The sequence below is a fragment of the Liolophura sinensis genome, chromosome 3 (assembly GCF_032854445.1).
Source record: "Liolophura sinensis isolate JHLJ2023 chromosome 3, CUHK_Ljap_v2, whole genome shotgun sequence".
NCBI classification, from domain to species: Eukaryota; Metazoa; Mollusca; class Polyplacophora; order Chitonida; family Chitonidae; genus Liolophura; species Liolophura sinensis.
The window spans coordinates 12930403-12948725 of NC_088297.1; the positions used below are offsets into that span (position 1 = coordinate 12930403).

The window sequence follows — 18323 nt, forward strand, 5'->3', positions numbered from 1 at the left end:
AGAAAAGTAGAAGTTTGTCAGCCTTGGAGCATTTGTATTATATACAAGGATTTCAAATAATGAATAACGTACTTGTTGCAGGCATCACTAAAAAGTACGTATATTTTCCTTTGAACAAAAAGGTTCAGTTTGCTTTTTGTACCGCCACCAACAGATACTATATATAGATACTGTATATGTCACAAAATTGTCCCAACCCTTAAGCAAACATAGAAATGATATCAAAATCAGATGGAAAAGCGTCAAAATTTATCTTCAGTTATGGTCTTTAATATTTTTGTCCATTTATTTTTTGCCGGAGAAAAGGATATTTGAAGATGTTTTTGTATGGTGGGTGTTTGGGACCACCTTTTGGTACTTATCGGCGTTGCATAATAACGTTCTAAACGAGGATGTGATGGATGTGTAATAAATTTATCTGAATGTAAATTTGTTGTTTATATCCAAACATATGCATTTAATCTCAATTATGGTAATATTTATGAATATATTAAAAATATAAAGATGCTCAAAATCCAGATTGAACACATTTGTTAGCTGAAAAGATTAATTTCTAGTGCGAATATACTTATTAAACATGTTTTACATCCTCATTGATAACATTATTAAACAAACACAATATATACCAAAATGTGGCCCCAAATATCCACCATACAAAAATTATTTTCAAGTATCTTTTTCTCTTTAAACAAATATATACAAAAAACATATTGAAGGCCACATTTACAACTAACTGTTCGCACTCTTTCATCTGAACTTTATGTAAATATTTCTGCTTTATCCACCTTTAAAAATCATCCAAACACAAGTGTACTCTAGCTGACAAAGTCGACACAAACATACGAAAGCTTCTGTAAGCCTGTCTAACCATTCTATATAGATACTGCTGAGCGAGTCAAATCAACTCAATCCTGACCTCCTATTCGTGCAACCATGCGCAAAAGACGCCAACCCTAATTTGCTTTCACCTCAAATGAGGTATACCATCTAGCAGAGTCAACATTTGGAAATCACGTTGGGCCAATCTATGGATAGACCCATGGGCATTGCTGAACGAATCTATATACTCCTGTCTGTATTTGTATATAACTCTCACTCAACCAACCACTCATAAAACCCAAATCATCAACACTTGGAATGCATGTAAGCATCTGTTAGGCAGTTTAACTGACCCATGCAACTGTATGGGTTTCCCAGCCACTTGCAAAACAAGGCAACCCCCAGCATTCATCTCAAGACGCCCAAGTGCAATATCTGTCGAAGTCAACATTCGGAAACGTATGTTCATTGACTGCGTTAATCAAGAATGAATGGCTGGGGGTTGAAATAGTGATTGTTGATTAAAATTACTCATCAAAAGTGCAAAAACAAACGACACCTCTTTGAATACTGCTCATGGTAGGTGCGAAAGTAATCACAATGATCCAAAGCGACAATGATCCATCTTCCATTATTTTAATCTCTGACACAGATTAGGAGGATTAGAGACACCAAAGGGAACAAAAGAGGATTATCACCCTTGTTTGACTGCTTGAGTAATTTTGGCCATGTTATAACAAGGAAAATTAAACAGTTTTGAGATTTATTTAATGCTCGGAAATTAACTCCCGCGAAACGACTTTTGAAGTAAATCCGCGAAAATAAATACCAGCGAATAATAAGTCATGTACAGCAATCCGGTTGAACCAATTAATCGAGAGACACCAGGAAATGTTTGTAAGCATTTGTAAAACCAGTTTAATCAAACATTGCAACTATATTAATTACCTAGCCAGTCGTAATACAAACAACCCTGAGCATACTAGACTAAAGGCAAAGCGATGCCAACACTTAACAAGGCACATGTATATGTAGGCCTCTGTAAGCAATGTTTAACTGCATACATATACTGCCAAGTCGAAATAAACTTCTTCTGTACCCCTACCCAACGACCTACAAACTCTACCCCCTACAGTCGTCTGAATGCAGGTGCCTCATCCCACTCAGTTGCCAGCATTACTGTGTGCCTGTAGAAACCCATCTTCCTGTTCCTCATCGCTATGGATACATGGGGGCCTAATTTTAGCCCTGGATATTGCCGGGGTTGGGGGGTGGGGGTGGGGGGTGGGGGCGTGCTACAGGGTGTGTTTTAACTCAGTATATGTATATAAGAAGTCAGAAGTTGGGCTGATGTGTGTGTATCTTTGTGATAGGGCAGCTACAAGCGACCTACACTATTATCTCTTGTACCATATACAACGATTATAAGCCGCTCATTATATGTACACTGTTTAAAGTACATAGGCTCTTTGTACAACGTCAGGGTACATACTTCGTAGACCACATCCATTTACACGTTTTCTTAAGAAGGTAGTTGTTAATCTTGACTTCGCCTTGCCAGAAAGAATGAAGCGTGTTAACGTGTTCAATTTGATTTATTTATTTATTTGATTGGTGTTTTACGCCGTACTCAAGAATATTTTACTCATACGACGGCGGCCAGCATTATGGTGGGAGGAAATCGGGCAGAGCCCGGGGGAAACCCACGACCATCCGCAGGTTGCTGCAGGCCTTCCCACGTACGGCCGGAGAGGAAGCCAGCATGAGCTGGACTTGAACTCACAGCGACCGCATTGGTGAGAGGCTTCTGGGTCATTACGCTGCGCTAGCGTGCTAACCGACTGGGCCACGGAGGCCCATTAACGTGTTCAAAGGACAAAAGAAGTTGACGTGAGCGTATATGCATCAACATAGTTTAAATTGTAACAGGATCAAATTTGTTTGTTGTACATCCATTGACAAGTGTTGACAAGTGTGACAAGTGGTTGAGGTCTCTTGTTGCCTAGGCTGTTTTGGTATTTTATAACGTTCTTTGAATTTCCTTCCTCCAACATCTCTTTGCGTCTGTACATCACTCACGGGAAAGTTCCACATTCATTTATTTACTTGATTGTTGTTTAACACCATTCTCAAGAATATTTTTTAACTTACATGATGACTTTCAGATTCATAGGTGGAGGAAATCCTAGTGTCGGGAGTAAACCATGAGCGTTTGGCAAGTTACTGACGGACTTTCCTCCGTGTGACTCGCAGTCAAATGCCTTCAACGAACGTTAGACTACGCAAACGATCGCACGAACGACATCGACCGATCATTGTCAGCAAGGACCCATCAGCAGTGAGTGGGGATTGGGAATCTCTATTTTCCCTGTCCAAGATCGGATTTGAACCCTCACCTTGCGAATCATAGAGATCTAAATTTTGCACTATAGCCTCTACGCCACGTCTACGTTCTATACATCCGGGGCCCATTTCACAGATGTTTCTGACTTATGTCAAACTGTAGGAACTCTTCACGACGCTTAGTTTCGGCACAAGAATTTGAAATTTGGACACGTTTGTCTTAAGATAACAATGGCGATGTGGGTTAAATTTGAATTTCTAAAGCCAAAAAATAAGCTTTAAGATCGGATTCCAAATTTTCACCCAAGTCAGAAATGGCTTGTGGAATCTTGTGGAGTCTCTGGTATACATAGCCGTACGCAAACAACCTAATATTATCTCATCGGGGCCTGCGGATGCCCGTTGGTTTCCCCAGGGTTGTGCTCGGTTTTCCCCCACCATAATGCCATTAGAAGGTCTGTATGACATCCTAGGGTTTGGGGCATGTGTATGTATGGTATTAGGGAAGCCGATAAGGAACAGTCAAATTAAAACGCGAGTTTTCCTCTACGGTCCCACGTAGGAAGGTATGCTCTGTCCGGTTTGCTGACCGCCGTCGTATAAGTGAAATATTCTTGAGTACGGCGTAAAACGCCAATAAAATAAATAAATAAATAAATATTACATCTCGAAAGGCAAAATTACAGCGCAACATATGTAATGCACAACAAAAATCCGATAGATTTTTTCATAGAAGTTTTCATTATTTACGTATAAAACATCCGAACAATGTACGCTTCACGGTTAGTACACAAGCTATTTGTTTTACACAGCATTCTGTCACAACAAAGATGATCTAACATGTTTAGATTTTTTAGATGTAATATCACTGAAAACGTAATTCAGCAGAGGTCGATATGCTTAATACATATACGCGATTTTAGAATGTAAATATTAATACAAATCGAAAAAGAAAACGGTTAAAGTAATTAACAAATATATCACAACACAGTCATGCAATCATGTTAAAATGGAAGCACATGTAAACTGGTGTCAGCTTTGTCGTGATTCAGTCAACATGCAGTTTACAGCAGAAAGTCTTTGATGAATGAAAAGCGAAAAAATTCGCCATCGATACCGGCTGCTATATTACTTTGGTCACATATAAAATATTGATCTAAATGTATAAAAAGATCTGAACCAACTACTACTCATATTCTTTGGGATAATTACTATTTGAGAAAAAATATTTTTTAAATAACTCAGACTCTGAAGCCGGGGTCACATGATGCGATTGTGAAGCAGACCCACCGAATGAACATGATGCGATTGTGAAGCAGACCCACCGAATGAACATGGGCTATTTCATACGATTATATTCTCCAAAAAATAATCTCTTAAATTTAACAGAAAATCTACTGTCTGAGTGATGGTAGGATGTATTCTGCTATAACAGCATATTAATCGGTTAAATACGACACGTATATTCTGTGAATTCAATATATAGATTGTATTAGACAGAACAGTATGTTGAATATGGCAGAATATTGTGTTATAATAACAGAACACATTCTAGCATCACCCAGATAACAGGCTTTCTGTAAAAATTAACAGATAATTTTCTTTTTGTAGCATTCGACGAATGGCATCGTTTGAACGCGACTTATGAAATAGATTTGTCCTATCTTCGTTTCACTCGTAGCATTCGACGAGTCAGTATACCCAATCACATTGTCTGCGCACGGCTTTATGTATCATGCACACTCTGCGTTATATTATTCGCACAAAAGCCTTCGAACGACTCTCAAGAAACGTTATTGCTGAGCAAAGACGGTGTGGTAACGACTTTAGCAAGTTTGGATTCAACAAGACAAAAAGCATGGAAAAAATAAAAAGATAGTGTATGTGTTTGTGAAGTTTGGAACAACAAAGAGGGCGCATGCGCAGTAATATTAACTAGTATACATTGTAGTTAGAGCGAGTTACAGGGCAATGTCAAATTATGGCCTTCTATATACATTTTATAACCGTAGGTTTTGGGGAAAATTATGTGAGACTGCTGTTCTAATCATATATTATGACACGACATTGTGTGATTAAGATTTGTGAAAAATGCTTTTTGATGACATGAAAAAAGCCTTTCATTGAGCCAAGTCAGTTTTTCTCATCACGAGAAAAAAAAAACCCAAAGTTTCACTCCTGGTAAAAGATTTTCTCTAGATTTTCTATTTTGAAGCATACTTCGAAAGGTCATACCCATAACTTGTAGCCCTTTTTCAGCAAATTGAAATATTAACATTATGTCACAAAAACTCTTTTCTGTGCTTTCTGTCCTCAATATAAGACAACGACATTTCAAACTGCAACTACGGGAAAAACTTATTACCAAAAACACACGCAAACTTGGGATAGATTCTTCCAAATCAGGATCAAAAACTCCATGTTCATGTGATCTCTTTGCATACAGTCAATGTCAGTTTGTGGTTATTCTCCGACATTACTTGCTCTCCGCCTTTTTCCGTTTGTGACGTTTACATTTGTTTGCTACGTAATCTCCTGTTTCATCTTCTTCCCAGGATTCCAAGCCTGTGACGTCATACTCCGTGTCACACAAATACTCGTCCGGGCATGCGCAGTTAAACTGAAACCCTGTCTTCACTTCTTCTTCCAAATCCACGTAAATTTTTGTACACATCTGATCCAGTTCGCAGATTGGCTGAAAAGAAGACACACGGAAATAGTTTCAGTTTGAAGAACAGCATGTCGAAAACATAGAAATTTAGTTTATCGTCATACTTCTCAATCTGACAAACCGACCGACAGACAAACTGACACACTGAACTATTACAGAACTGCTTATTTATTTATTTATTTGTTTATTTATTTATTTGGTGTTTTACAACGTATTCAGAATATTTCACTGATACAACGGCGCACAACATTAGGGCGGCCTGAAACCAGACCGAGCCCGGGGGAAACCCACGTCAGGGCTGCTAGTCGAAGCTCAGTGGTCATAAAAACAAAGCCTGTACGGAACAAAATCAATATTTTTTAGAAAATTACTTAATATATGTAAAGCAAATTGGAATGATGGACACAAAAACATGCGATACATACAAATCTAATAATAACCAACTAGCAAATTCCATGCATCCGAATTTGGGGTAGAGCGAGTTAGCATAGGATCACGTTGTCAGGAGCACGAGCCATGCCTCACTGGTATACACTACTAATTCTGTTAGGTTGAACACTACTAATTCTGTTAGGTTGTGTATATAGCTCCAGACAACATATGGTATTATATACTAGTAACAGCGATGAAGCTAGTTTAGACCTTTGGCACAATGGAGGAAAAACACTTTAACGTCGATTCTAACGAAAATAGAAAAGACATTTCAAAAACATGTGGCACTCTGGATGCCTTAATTACCAATCTGCAAACGTATTCATATCTCCATTTCCCATTGGTCTTCATCCAACCGGAAGTGTAGTATTCACCGGAAGGACATCGGCATCTTGCTTTGCGCATGCGAATGTTCCAGACATCAACTTCGGTTTCCAGGATGGCGGCTACTTCGTTGTTCTCGCACTCTCTCTCGGGTATAATTGGAGCGCAAAACCGATACTGGACAAGCCAATCGTCTGTAAAAAAATATATCATGAAAATGTCATAAATGCACAGAATGTATATAAATTCAAATGACATAGCTTGACCAGTCTACTAAGGGTCTCTCTATGTTTGATTGAAGTTAGCATAATCAAAAGTAGTCTTGCCTATCCATTTTTTTTTTTTAATTTTTTAAAATTCTTTATTCCTCTAAAGAGGATTTCGTGCAGCCGAGCGGCCACTAGGGAGATCTCCTCATCATAACAATAAACCAACTGAGTATACAGATACGTACATATACGTTCAGATATTGTTGTGAATGTCCAAGCATGATTATAAATGTATTAATACCTTAAGAGATGGGACAACTATATGCCCAAAACACAAATATATACAAAATAATACATAGCTAATTAGATAGCTGAGGCCTCTGTGGCTCAGTTGGTTAACGTGCTAGCGCAGCGTAATGACCCAGAAGCCTCTTACCAGTGCGGTCGTCACTGTAAGTTCAAGTCCACCTCATGCTGGCTTTCTCTCCGGCTGTACGTGCGAAGGTCTGTCAGTAGCCTGCGGAGGGTTGTGGGTTTCCCCGGGGCCCTGCCCGGTTTCCTCCCACCATAATGCTGGCCGCCGTCGTATAAGTGAAATATTCTTGAGTAGGGCGTAAAACAACAATCAAATAAATGAATAGATAAATTAAAGCCGCAGCCGAAGCACTGAAAGCTGGACTCGAGCACATGGCGTCATTGGTTAGCTGAGAGCTAATCAGCTGCAACGAAAGAAAGTAAGAGCCAGACAAGACCCTTGAGTCCATGAACACTGAATCAGGGATTCGTGTGTACGTATGCTTGGGTTTTTACGTCGCCAAAGTCCTGCCGCAATTGAAATATCATGCCAAAGACACCAGACAAGACACCACACTCAGTCACACTATACTGACACCGGACCAACCAGTCCTGTTTCCTTCGGTCTACGCACTTGTGCCATGAATACACCCGACGTGGTTTTGCCTTTTTATTTACATATGCACTCGAACAAAAAATAATTCGTTAATTTTGAGAGAAAGTGGTCTGAGTGAATGATGCTAGAATATATACAGTCTAAGTACTGTCGCGATACCATAATATAGTGAGGCTCCGTTACTCTCATACACTCTTTGTGTTAAATTTATAGAACGTGTGTGATATTTAGCAATATAGCAATGACAGAATACAGATGTGTTAATTTTAGCACATCGTGTTTTGAGGGTAGGAATTGTGTGTTAGCACACTGTGTGTACTAGTCACAGCCTCTATGTAAGTAAGTCCTCATAGAACAATCCTGATTCTTCTTGAGTTACCTGCTAAGTCAGATTATAGTTGGGTCAGTACCACGTCAGACACGGACAAAGGACTCAAATGCACGCGGAGGCTAGCCTCAAACTTTCTGACGCATGCAAGCGCTAGATTAGTCAACATCACGGCACAGGCCTGTATATGTGTTAGTGTGGTCGGTGCATAACCTAATGTATTTTCGTGGTCTTCGTCACCACAAATGCAGACAACGTCATTTCGATTTTAGACAGTTTCTTGTAACATTTCCAGTATATTCGAGCCAAAAAACAACGCTAGAAAAGTGTCTACGCAGTTGTGGAAAATAGTGTACATGTTAACAACAGAGAGTCTATTTATTTATTTGTTTGATGCTTTACGCAGTCCTCTAGAAAATCTATAGAGAGTTGAGTTTAGCACACACTAAAAATATGTGTTTCGTATATGAACACATCACTGTTACAGTTTACGAACGCGTCCAAAAGTTTATTCATACAAAAATATGTTTATGAATTAAAAAGGTGTACGCATTGTAGTAAACATGTGAAATGCTTACACAGTAATGTGGTTGATATTTTCAATAAATATGTAAATAGTCCAGTAAACATAACTTTGTATTATTAAGTGTAAAAATCCGATAAATATGTGAAAGTGTTTTTACTGATGTATTTTATTTGTTTTACGCCGTACTCAAAATATTTCACTTATACGGCGAGGTCAGCATTATTGTGGGAGGAAACCGGGCGGGCCCGGAGGAAACCCACGAGTATCCCCATGTTGCTGACAGACCACTATAGTAATATGTGACATGTTTACACAGCAAATGTCACATTTATACTATGTCACATGTTTACTATGTCACATGTTTACTATGTCACATGTTTACTATGTCACATGTTTACTATGTCACATGTTTACTATGTCACATGTTTATATAAAACGACGTTATGCCGACGAAATAAAACTGATTTAATTAATACGTTGTGCAAATTATGAATGTACCAGTTCAGTCAAAGACAGGTACTGGTTTAGTTTCAGTGTACAGGAAATTCGAAAGTTCTGGAATAATATTCGAACCCGAGAGAAACTGTTAGGAAGGTTTTCATGCAATAATTATGACGAAGTTTTTAGTCGCAGTGTATTAGAAATTCGAACGTTCTTGAAAATGTGTCACGCCTGAGTCAAACTGTTACAGCTCTAATTATGACGATGTTTTTTTTTTTTTTTTGGCACATTTCATGCAATGGAGAGCAATTCAGTAATAAAGCGCTTGTTAGCTTTATATAAGAAGAACCTGGGAGGAACATATGTCCACCCACTGCCACCGTCACCCACACTCCTACTTCCAAAGAAAAAAGCTCACTCACTGAAAAGAATCTACCCTTCGAGAGTTGTTCCCCTTGAAAGTGAAAGTTCCTATGGAAGAGGGAATATTGCGTTGATTTGAGTTTTACGCCTTGCTCAAGAATAAATAAGGATTTAAACCGTCTGCAGACTACTGTTCATTTACTTGCAAGAAAACAACCGTCAGTTCAGCTTTAAATGTCCAGTTTCCTATTCGACAAATTCTTGTGAAGAATTTATTACAAGAGCTTTCCTTATAATCTTTCGTGTGTAAAAAACGGTTGTGATATTGGTCTGTATAATAGATAGTAATGGTTACAAAACTGGCTTTTGAGTAATTATGACGTCACCCGAGTCAATGAGGTTTTTACGTTGAAACCCCGAGTTCACGCAGCTTAACATCATAAATTAGAAAAAAATGTTCTAAATTCATTTGGGGGCCTCCGTGGCTCAGTCGGTTAGCGCGCTAGCGCAGCGTAATGACCCAGAAGCCTCTCACAAATGCGGTCGCTGTGAGTTCAAGTCCAGCTCATGCTGGCTTCCTCTCCGGCCGTAAGTGGGAAGGTCTGCCAGCAACCAGCGGATGGTCGTGTTTTTCCTCCGGTCTCTGCCCGGTTTCCACCCACTATAATGCTGGCCGCCGTCGTATAAGTGAAATATTCTTGAGTACGGCGTAAAACACCAATCAAAAAAAAAATAAAAAATCTAAATTCATTTCGCGCGCAAGAATATGGACTTTAAACATATCGATAAGAAGAGTATGTGTTGTTACGTGCCAGTGACTAAAGGCAATTTTGGTAGCGAAATGACTGATTTTACAGATAACCGAAAAAGGTGAATGATTAACTGGACCTGTTTCTCCTGGAAAATGTCGACTTAATCAACACTGCAGTAAGTATAAATAGCGAAACAAGAGAGTGCACTCAATAAATTCGTTTATTTATTTGATTGGTTTAAAATAATTTGATTTGGTGATTTAATTCGTGTTTTATGCTGCTCGGAAGAAGATTTCACTTATAGGATGGCGGCTAGCATTATGGTCGGAGGAAACCGAGCGGAGACCAGGAGTAACCCACGACCATCCGCAGTTTGCTGACAGACCTTTCCACGTACGGCCGGAGAAGAAGGTAGCATGAGCTGGACCTGATATTTGATTGGTATTCAACTCCGTACTCAGGAATGCTTCCAGAACACAATTGGTTTATGCATGGCGGAGGAATTAAACTGCGGGAAAGCTCGGAGAATACCGCATCTCTTCGTTAAGTTCCCCAAAACTGCCGGCGATACAACCCAAGCTGGATTCGAACGAACAACCCCACTGATCACGGGCCGATTGACAGGATATACGCCTTACAGTCGAATGTACAGACGGTGACTTACTTCTTTCGTAATGATGCCAGGTGAGGGACTTGCGATCGTGTTGGTTCCATTTGTTAGAGCATCCCCCACACTCACAATTGGACCCCTCGTCCACGGTGTGACCGTCCCTGTACTGCATTAGAGTATGACATACGCTGTTCGTGTTCACGCAGTGCTGGATTTCCCGCTCCTTTGGTCTCTGTAGAAAAAGAATAAATAAATACATACATACATGTATGTATAAAGCTCGAACCTTTACCTGTTGGAAAGAGATTTTGTAGGCTCTGCCACTTTTACTTCGTGATGACAAAAGTGAAGTCAGACCATCGATGAAGATCTTGTCTTCAATCAATATTTGTGTGTACATCTGTACGTCACATGTGGGGAAGTTCTTTAGTAGCTTGCCAATTGTCGGTGGTTTACGCCGTGCCCTCGGGTTTCCTGTACCCATAAAACTGACCACTAGATCGTTTAAGTGATAATTAAATAAATAAATAAATAAATAGCTTTCGTTGGTTCGGTTAACTATGGCTTTGTATAGATCAGAAGGTTTACAAGGTATCTAGAGTGAAGGACTGTAATACAATCTTCAATTAATATGTACCTTTGACGTTGGACTAAAGACACTATACAAAGATGTGAAGGCATACACACCAACACATCTGTTGTATGCATCCATGCAATTACCACTAAGACCCATGTAACAGTTTCTCAGCAATTCGATCACTATGGGTTCAACTCTAACTCGGATCATACTGGTTACCTCTCCGGTTCTATACCTGGGAAGGTCTTCCAGCAACCTGGTTGATGGTCGTCGGTTTCCGCCGGGGTCTGCCCGGTTTCCGGTATCGTATAAGTGAAATATTCGTGAGTGCGGCGTAGGGCACCAATCAAATAAATAAATAAATTACCCAGTCATAAAGGAAATGACTTCTAAAATCGTGTAAGTGCTTGGGGTTTAACGTCGTAGTTAACAATTTTTCAGTCATATGACGACGAAAGAATCCTTACAGTGCATGTAATGTGCCTCCTTGTTGCAGGACGGATTTCCACCGCTCTTTTATCTAGTGCTGCTTCACTGAGACGACTTACCACAGGCAATTATACTGCCCGAGCCATTATACTGACACGGGTCAACCAGTCATTGCACCATCTCCTTCATGCTGAACGCCAAGCGTGGAAGATGTGACTCGACCCAGGATTGACCCTGGATTTATCGCTCCCGAACCTTCTCAAATCGAAGTAGGCATCACAAAGTAGACCACTTAAAACTATGCATCAATCAACTTTCATTTTTTTTTTTTTTTAGATTTTTGTGAAAAGAGTTAAAGGCGCTCAAACATTTGACTTCCAAGGTGGGCTTTATGGACATTACCATCACAGTTTAGGAATGTTGGAAGAACTCTTTTTTTACCCATGAGTGAAAGATTACTGAAATAATGTTCCCAAAAATTAACTCCTTCTGGTGAACATTAGGAAAAAATGTGATGTGCCCTCAAAGTTCCTAGATACCGTCAGTAAGGCTCATAAAGCCCACCATAGTTTTCAAATATTTGAATGCCTTTCAACACTCTCAAAAAATCTGAAAAAATAAATGAAAGTATATTTTTGCGCATAGTTTTCAGTTGTCTTTACGATTAACCTTACTTCATATTTCAGCTTTCTTTTACTTTAACAAATAGGTCTAACAAAACACAGACAACCCCGACTTTCACACATCCAAACAATATTTCGATTGACCGTAGTCAAGGCTTAATAATGCAAAAGAACAAAGACTCGCGATCTTTATGTTATCTTCAAATGTCTTGTTAGAGATGCTGGCTTCCTCTCCTTCCTCTACGTGGGAAGGTCTGCAGCAGCCTGTGGATGGCCGTGGATTTCCGCCGGGCTTTGTCCGGTTTCCTCCCACCATAATGCTGGCCGCCGTGGTATAAGTGAAATATTCTTGATTACGACGTAAAACACAGTTAAATCAAAATCGTGTTAGAGACTACAAGATAAAACTGTGGACATAATGCGTCTTTAGGAGGCCTGTGATGTATAGAGCGATCCCTTGGGATGGGCAAGTAAAGAGCTGAGCGGACGTTCGGCCCAAAGTAATGTCTTCTCGGCGACATGTGCAATTAATTTTTCATTAGCTCTGTGTCTTGGTTCCATTAGTTTTCTTTGCAACGTTTAACAGCCGAAGAAATAGCACGATAGTAAAAGCTGCACGACAATCCAGGATGTATACCTCGTATGTTTGTTTCGTATTGGTCTTTGTCTTCGCTAAAACATAGTCCGCTAAAACCCTTATACACTATACGTGTAGTCCACACTTCGCTAAAACACTATATATACTTTGCATATAGACTATCGTTCGATAAAACAACACTAGAGTGTACATGTAGTTCACAGTTCGTTAAGACACAATATCTACTGCACATGTAGTCCATAGTCCGCTAAAAACGTTATACACTATACGTGTAGTTCACAGTTCGTTAAGACACAATATCTACTGCACATGTAGTCCATAGTCCGCTAAAAACGTTATGCACTATACGTGTAGTTCACAGTTCGTTAAGACACAATATCTACTGCACATGTAGTCCATAGTCCGCTAAAAACGTTATGCACTATACGTGTAGTTCACAGTTCGTTAAGACACAATATCTACTGCACATGTAGTCCATAGTCCGCTAAAAACGTTATACACTATACGTCTAGTTCACAGTTCGTTAAGACACAATATCTACTGCACATGTAGTCCATAGTCCGCTAAAAACGTTATGCACTATACGTGTAGTTCACAGTTCGTTAAGACACAATATCTACTGCACATGTAGTCCATAGTCCGCTAAAAACGTTATACACTATACGTCTAGTTCACAGTTCGTTAAGACACAATATCTAGTGCACATGTAGTCCATAGTCCGCTAAAAACGTTATACACTATACGTGTAGTTCACAGTTCGTTAAGACACAATATCTACTGCACATGTAGTCCACAGTCCGCTAAAAACGTTATACACTATACCTCTAGTTCACAGTTCGTCAAGACACAATATCTATTGCACATATAGTCCACTGTTCGCTAAAAACATTGTTCTGAACGTTTGGTTTACAGTTCCTTTAAACATTATATACTTTGCATATAACCCACTATACTATAGCTCACACTATAAACCCAGTAGTGTACTGTAGTTCACAGTTCGTTAAAACACTATATTTGCTGCATATGTAGTCCACACGCAATGCGCTAAAACACTATAGGCCTACAGTGCGCGTAGTTCACAATTCTTTAAAACATTATATACACCGCATATATAGTACACGGTTGGTTAAAACACTATATATACATACAGCACACGTAGTGCACAGTTCACTTAACACACAGCATATAGTAGAATTAACTGTATAGCATTTTATTACCTGAAGTTTGTTATAACTGATACATGGTTTACAAACGTGGCTCTTTGCCATGAACCATAATGCTGGATGCCGTTGTATAAGTGAAATACTCTTGAGTACGGCGTAAAACACCAATAAAATAAATAAATAAATCTACGCATTAAACTGACAGAACATGCCAGGGGAACACTATGTTTAGTTACACACATAAAAAAAATAAATAAATTAAATTAAAATAAATAAATTAGAATAAATAATTTTATAGATAGTATATGGATAATATCTCTAGTGTATTGAACACTGTTAAACGATACATTTACTGCTCGATTTATTAAACAATAGTTCTCATCTTATACTTGGAAACATATAATGTGGAGGGGCACATTTTTGCGTTAGAGTTTGGACAGGCATTCAACAACTATAGGTACAGCGGGTTTGGTTAGTGAATTTCTCAAATCATTGCATCATTATATATGCATCTCTTTTGAAGCCTGAGTATGATGATTGAAGTAGGACGGACGATATTGTACTGGATGTAAGAAATACAGCTCCTCCTATATAACGGGGCATTGGATCTGATGAATTAACATGTATATGCGAGCAAACTGTTTCGATCTTACCGTTGGGGGATCCCTTTCTTCATCATCGCTAATCTCAAAATCATGCGAATCCTCTAACATGTCATCGATGTCGTCCGCAGACCTAGTGGAATCGTTGCCGAGTCCGGCATTGCTGTAGATCAGCATAGACATGATGCAGATGTAAGCGAGAAGGCTTGCTTTGGACGCCATCTTGAATCGGGGAGCAGAAAGATGATGGTGATCGATACAAAGGCAAGTGGCGACCGTTGTGGAATGAAGGAACGCAAAAGCTGTAGCGTGGTTTAGGGACCGATGATTACAGCTTCAGTGACAATGCTATACGACGGCGCATGCGTCTGTACAGACGTCTGACAGAATGAGCGAACGCGTGTCCATGCAATGTGGTTGCAGTCCACCATACACAAAGCCCCCAACGCGCAAAATCGATTCCATGGGTCATGTGACAAGAGCAGCATTTATAGCGAACGTTTGGCAGTTCCTCGGCGGCCTTGTCATGCTGACCAGACAATAAATAACGGCTTGTTCAGTACATGCTATAATAGAATAAGACTTACAGAACGGCGGGTCTAACCAGAGCACCAACGACAGTTGTGATCATTAGCAAATGGTCACGCGTAACCACTGATATACGGCCAATATTTTATTCTGACTGTTCATGTAATTACATGATCCCAAAAGCACCCTGGCTTAATCAGAATCAGATAAAAAAAGTTCCAGTGATGGTAGGAGCAATTTATTAGACGTCACTGCTCTAGAATAACTCAAAATCCCGTGTTGTCATCGGATGCACATAACATACAATCACATTAAAAAGTCTGTTCCGACGCATAGATTCCTGACCAAACAAAAAATAATGGCTACCAGTAAAGCAGTGAATGCTTTAATGGCGTATTCAGCTACAGTTATCAATGGGTTAGATTTATTGATTGATTTATTTATTTACATGTATTTATTTATTAGGGGCCTCCGTGGCTCAGTTGGTTAGCGCGATAGCGCAGCGTAATGACCCAGGAGTCTCTCACCAATGCGGTCGCTGAGAGTTCAAGTCCAGCTCATGCTGGCTTCCTCTCCGGCCGTAGGTGAGAAGGCCTGCAGCAACCTGCGGATGGCCGTGGGTTTCCCCCGGGAGTCTGCCCGGTTCCCTCCCATCATAACGCTGACCGCCGTCGAATAAGTGAAATATTTTAGAGTACGACGTAAAACGCAAACAAATGAATAAATAAATCTGATAAGATATTTATTGAAAGTCAGCAACTGTAGCAAACACCACATCCGAAACCACCGTATCCAGGTTCTCATGTAGTGTAGAGGCATCGCTAGTTTGCGAGGTTTTAGTTCTGTGACCAGGTTTTTATTTATTTGATTGATGTTTTACGCCATACTCAAGAATATTTCACTTATACAAGGGCGGCCAGCATTATGGTGGGAGGAAACTGGGCAGAGCCCGGGGGAAGCACACGACCATCCGCAGGTTGCTGACAGACCTTCCCCAATGGGTTTGAGTGTGCGAGCAGAAACTGGCACGTGTTCACAAGATCAATTGGGAATATTGATCAGGACAATGTCAGGTTTATCTGTAATTAACACCCATTTAACACACTGATAAAACCAACATTGTATAAAGCGTGAACAGTTGGTAATAGAAACGCCACCTGTTATAAATGATTTTATATATCCAATCATGGCGACATTGAGAATAGTTTCGGCTGAATACACGGATTATTCTAACTATAGATGACCACAACTGTCCACAGTTGACCGCTATTTGTCAGCTATGTGCGTCGTAACAGACATTCGTATACCAGCCGTCAACCAAATGGACGTTCCAGTTTAATAATCGCACGTCCAATTCCCAAAACGACTTTCAACACAAGACACACAAAGAATTACTAAAGTATACAAAGTACCAAATTAGAACGGAATCATTTTTAAAATGTAAGTCATTCAAAAGTAAAAAAATTTCGAGAATTTCATGAATTCGCGGTTCATTTTAAATCAAAGTAAAATTATCTTTTGTACAGTTTGAAACATAAATAAAGTCATAAAGCCATACACGTGATATATCAAAGCACAAGGGAACCCGATATCCTTCAACTCTTTCTTGAAGTCCGTATTCATGATGACTGAGAGTTGTCGGATTCTTCTCTGCCAGATTTTTATTTGCTATTTACCTTGTAGTTTCGTTTATTTCTTTGTGCAAATGCAAAAAATGAACCATTTCTGTTCCTATAGATGTTAATACATTTCCAGTAAACCTTTACATCGTCATAACTTTTTTTACAAACTGTCCAGATGTTGCAGATTTTTAAGTTACACTGTCGTGAAGATCACTGAAAAGTTTCTTTGACCATTGTTCAAAATCATACCCCAGAATTTTTCCCTTCATAAATATGAAGGATATCATTTGTATGGCGGAGTCTGGCGTAAACCACCGACCTTTGGCGAGTTATCATGTGTCGCTATGGTACATTCAAAAAAATTAATCTGTTAATTTTAACAGAAAGTCTGTTGTCTGAATGTGCTAGAGTGTATTCTGTTATTGCAGCACTCTTCTGTTAAATATAACACACATATTCTGTTACCAGTCTACTGCACTAACAATCTGTTATTGCAGCACTCTTCTGTTAAATATAACACACATATTCTGTTACCATAGTCTACTGCACTAACAATCTGTTATTGCAGCACTCTTCTGTTAAATATAACACACATATTCTGTTACCATAGTCTACTGCACTAACAATCTGTTATGTTGAATATGACAGAATACTAGGTTATAACAATACATTCTAGCATCATTCAGACAACAGATTTTGTTAGGATTAACTTTTTTAGTGTAGTCACAATCAACTGAGCCTACGACCATTCTATGCAAGCCGTCCCTGTTCACGTTTCGTTTCACAAGTGCTATATTTTCAATATTATTTCGCTGCCAGAATAACAAGTCTAGTTTAATTCGATCGGCGGCGGAAACTAGGCACAATCTAAGGAAACCACCGCACGTCACCAAGTATTGGGTAGATTCCTGGTTGTAAAGGTAAAGGAGGAAACCGGGCACAATGTAAAGAAACCAACGCACGTGACCAAATATCGGGGAAATTTCTGGATGTCAAGCTGAAGGAGGAAACCAGGCACCATCTAAAGAAACCAACGCACGTGATCCAATATCGGGCAAATTTCTGGATGTAAAGCTAGATGAGGAAAGTAGGCAGAGTCTAAGGAAACCACCGCACGTGACCAAACGTCAGTAACCTTCTGGCTGTAAAGATAAACGATGAGGAAACCAGACAGGCAAGGCCAAAGGAAACCACCACTGGTCACCAAATATTTACGAAACTTCTGGAGGTAAAGTTAAAGAATGAGAAACCAAACCAAGGAAACCAAACCATGCCACTAAGTATACTGGCAAAAGTTTGTAAGAATGACATTGTAAGAAACCATATATCCTGCACTGAAAAGATGAATTTTATCTGAATTTCTGCCCACCTTACAGTTGCATATATCTAATGGCACTGTTATGGGACCACTTTGATCTAAGTCAACGTCCGTTAATAAAATAGGTTGTTTTCA

The 18323-nt window shown here is 39.5% G+C and overlaps 1 protein-coding gene across 1 annotated transcript; it reads right to left on the reverse strand.

Moving 5' to 3' along the window:
• Nucleotides 1-5082: 5082 nt before the first annotated feature.
• LOC135464083 (uncharacterized) lies at nt 5083-14962 on the reverse strand. The gene is made up of 4 exons (XM_064741570.1): nt 14772-14962; nt 10783-10960; nt 6572-6783; nt 5083-5857 (listed from the first exon to the last, which is right to left on the reverse strand). The coding sequence occupies exons 1-4, from the start codon at nt 14940-14942 to the stop codon at nt 5639-5641; spliced, it is 780 nt and encodes a 259-aa protein (XP_064597640.1). The 5' UTR covers nt 14943-14962; the 3' UTR covers nt 5083-5638.
• Between the last annotated feature and the right edge of the window lie 3361 nt (nt 14963-18323).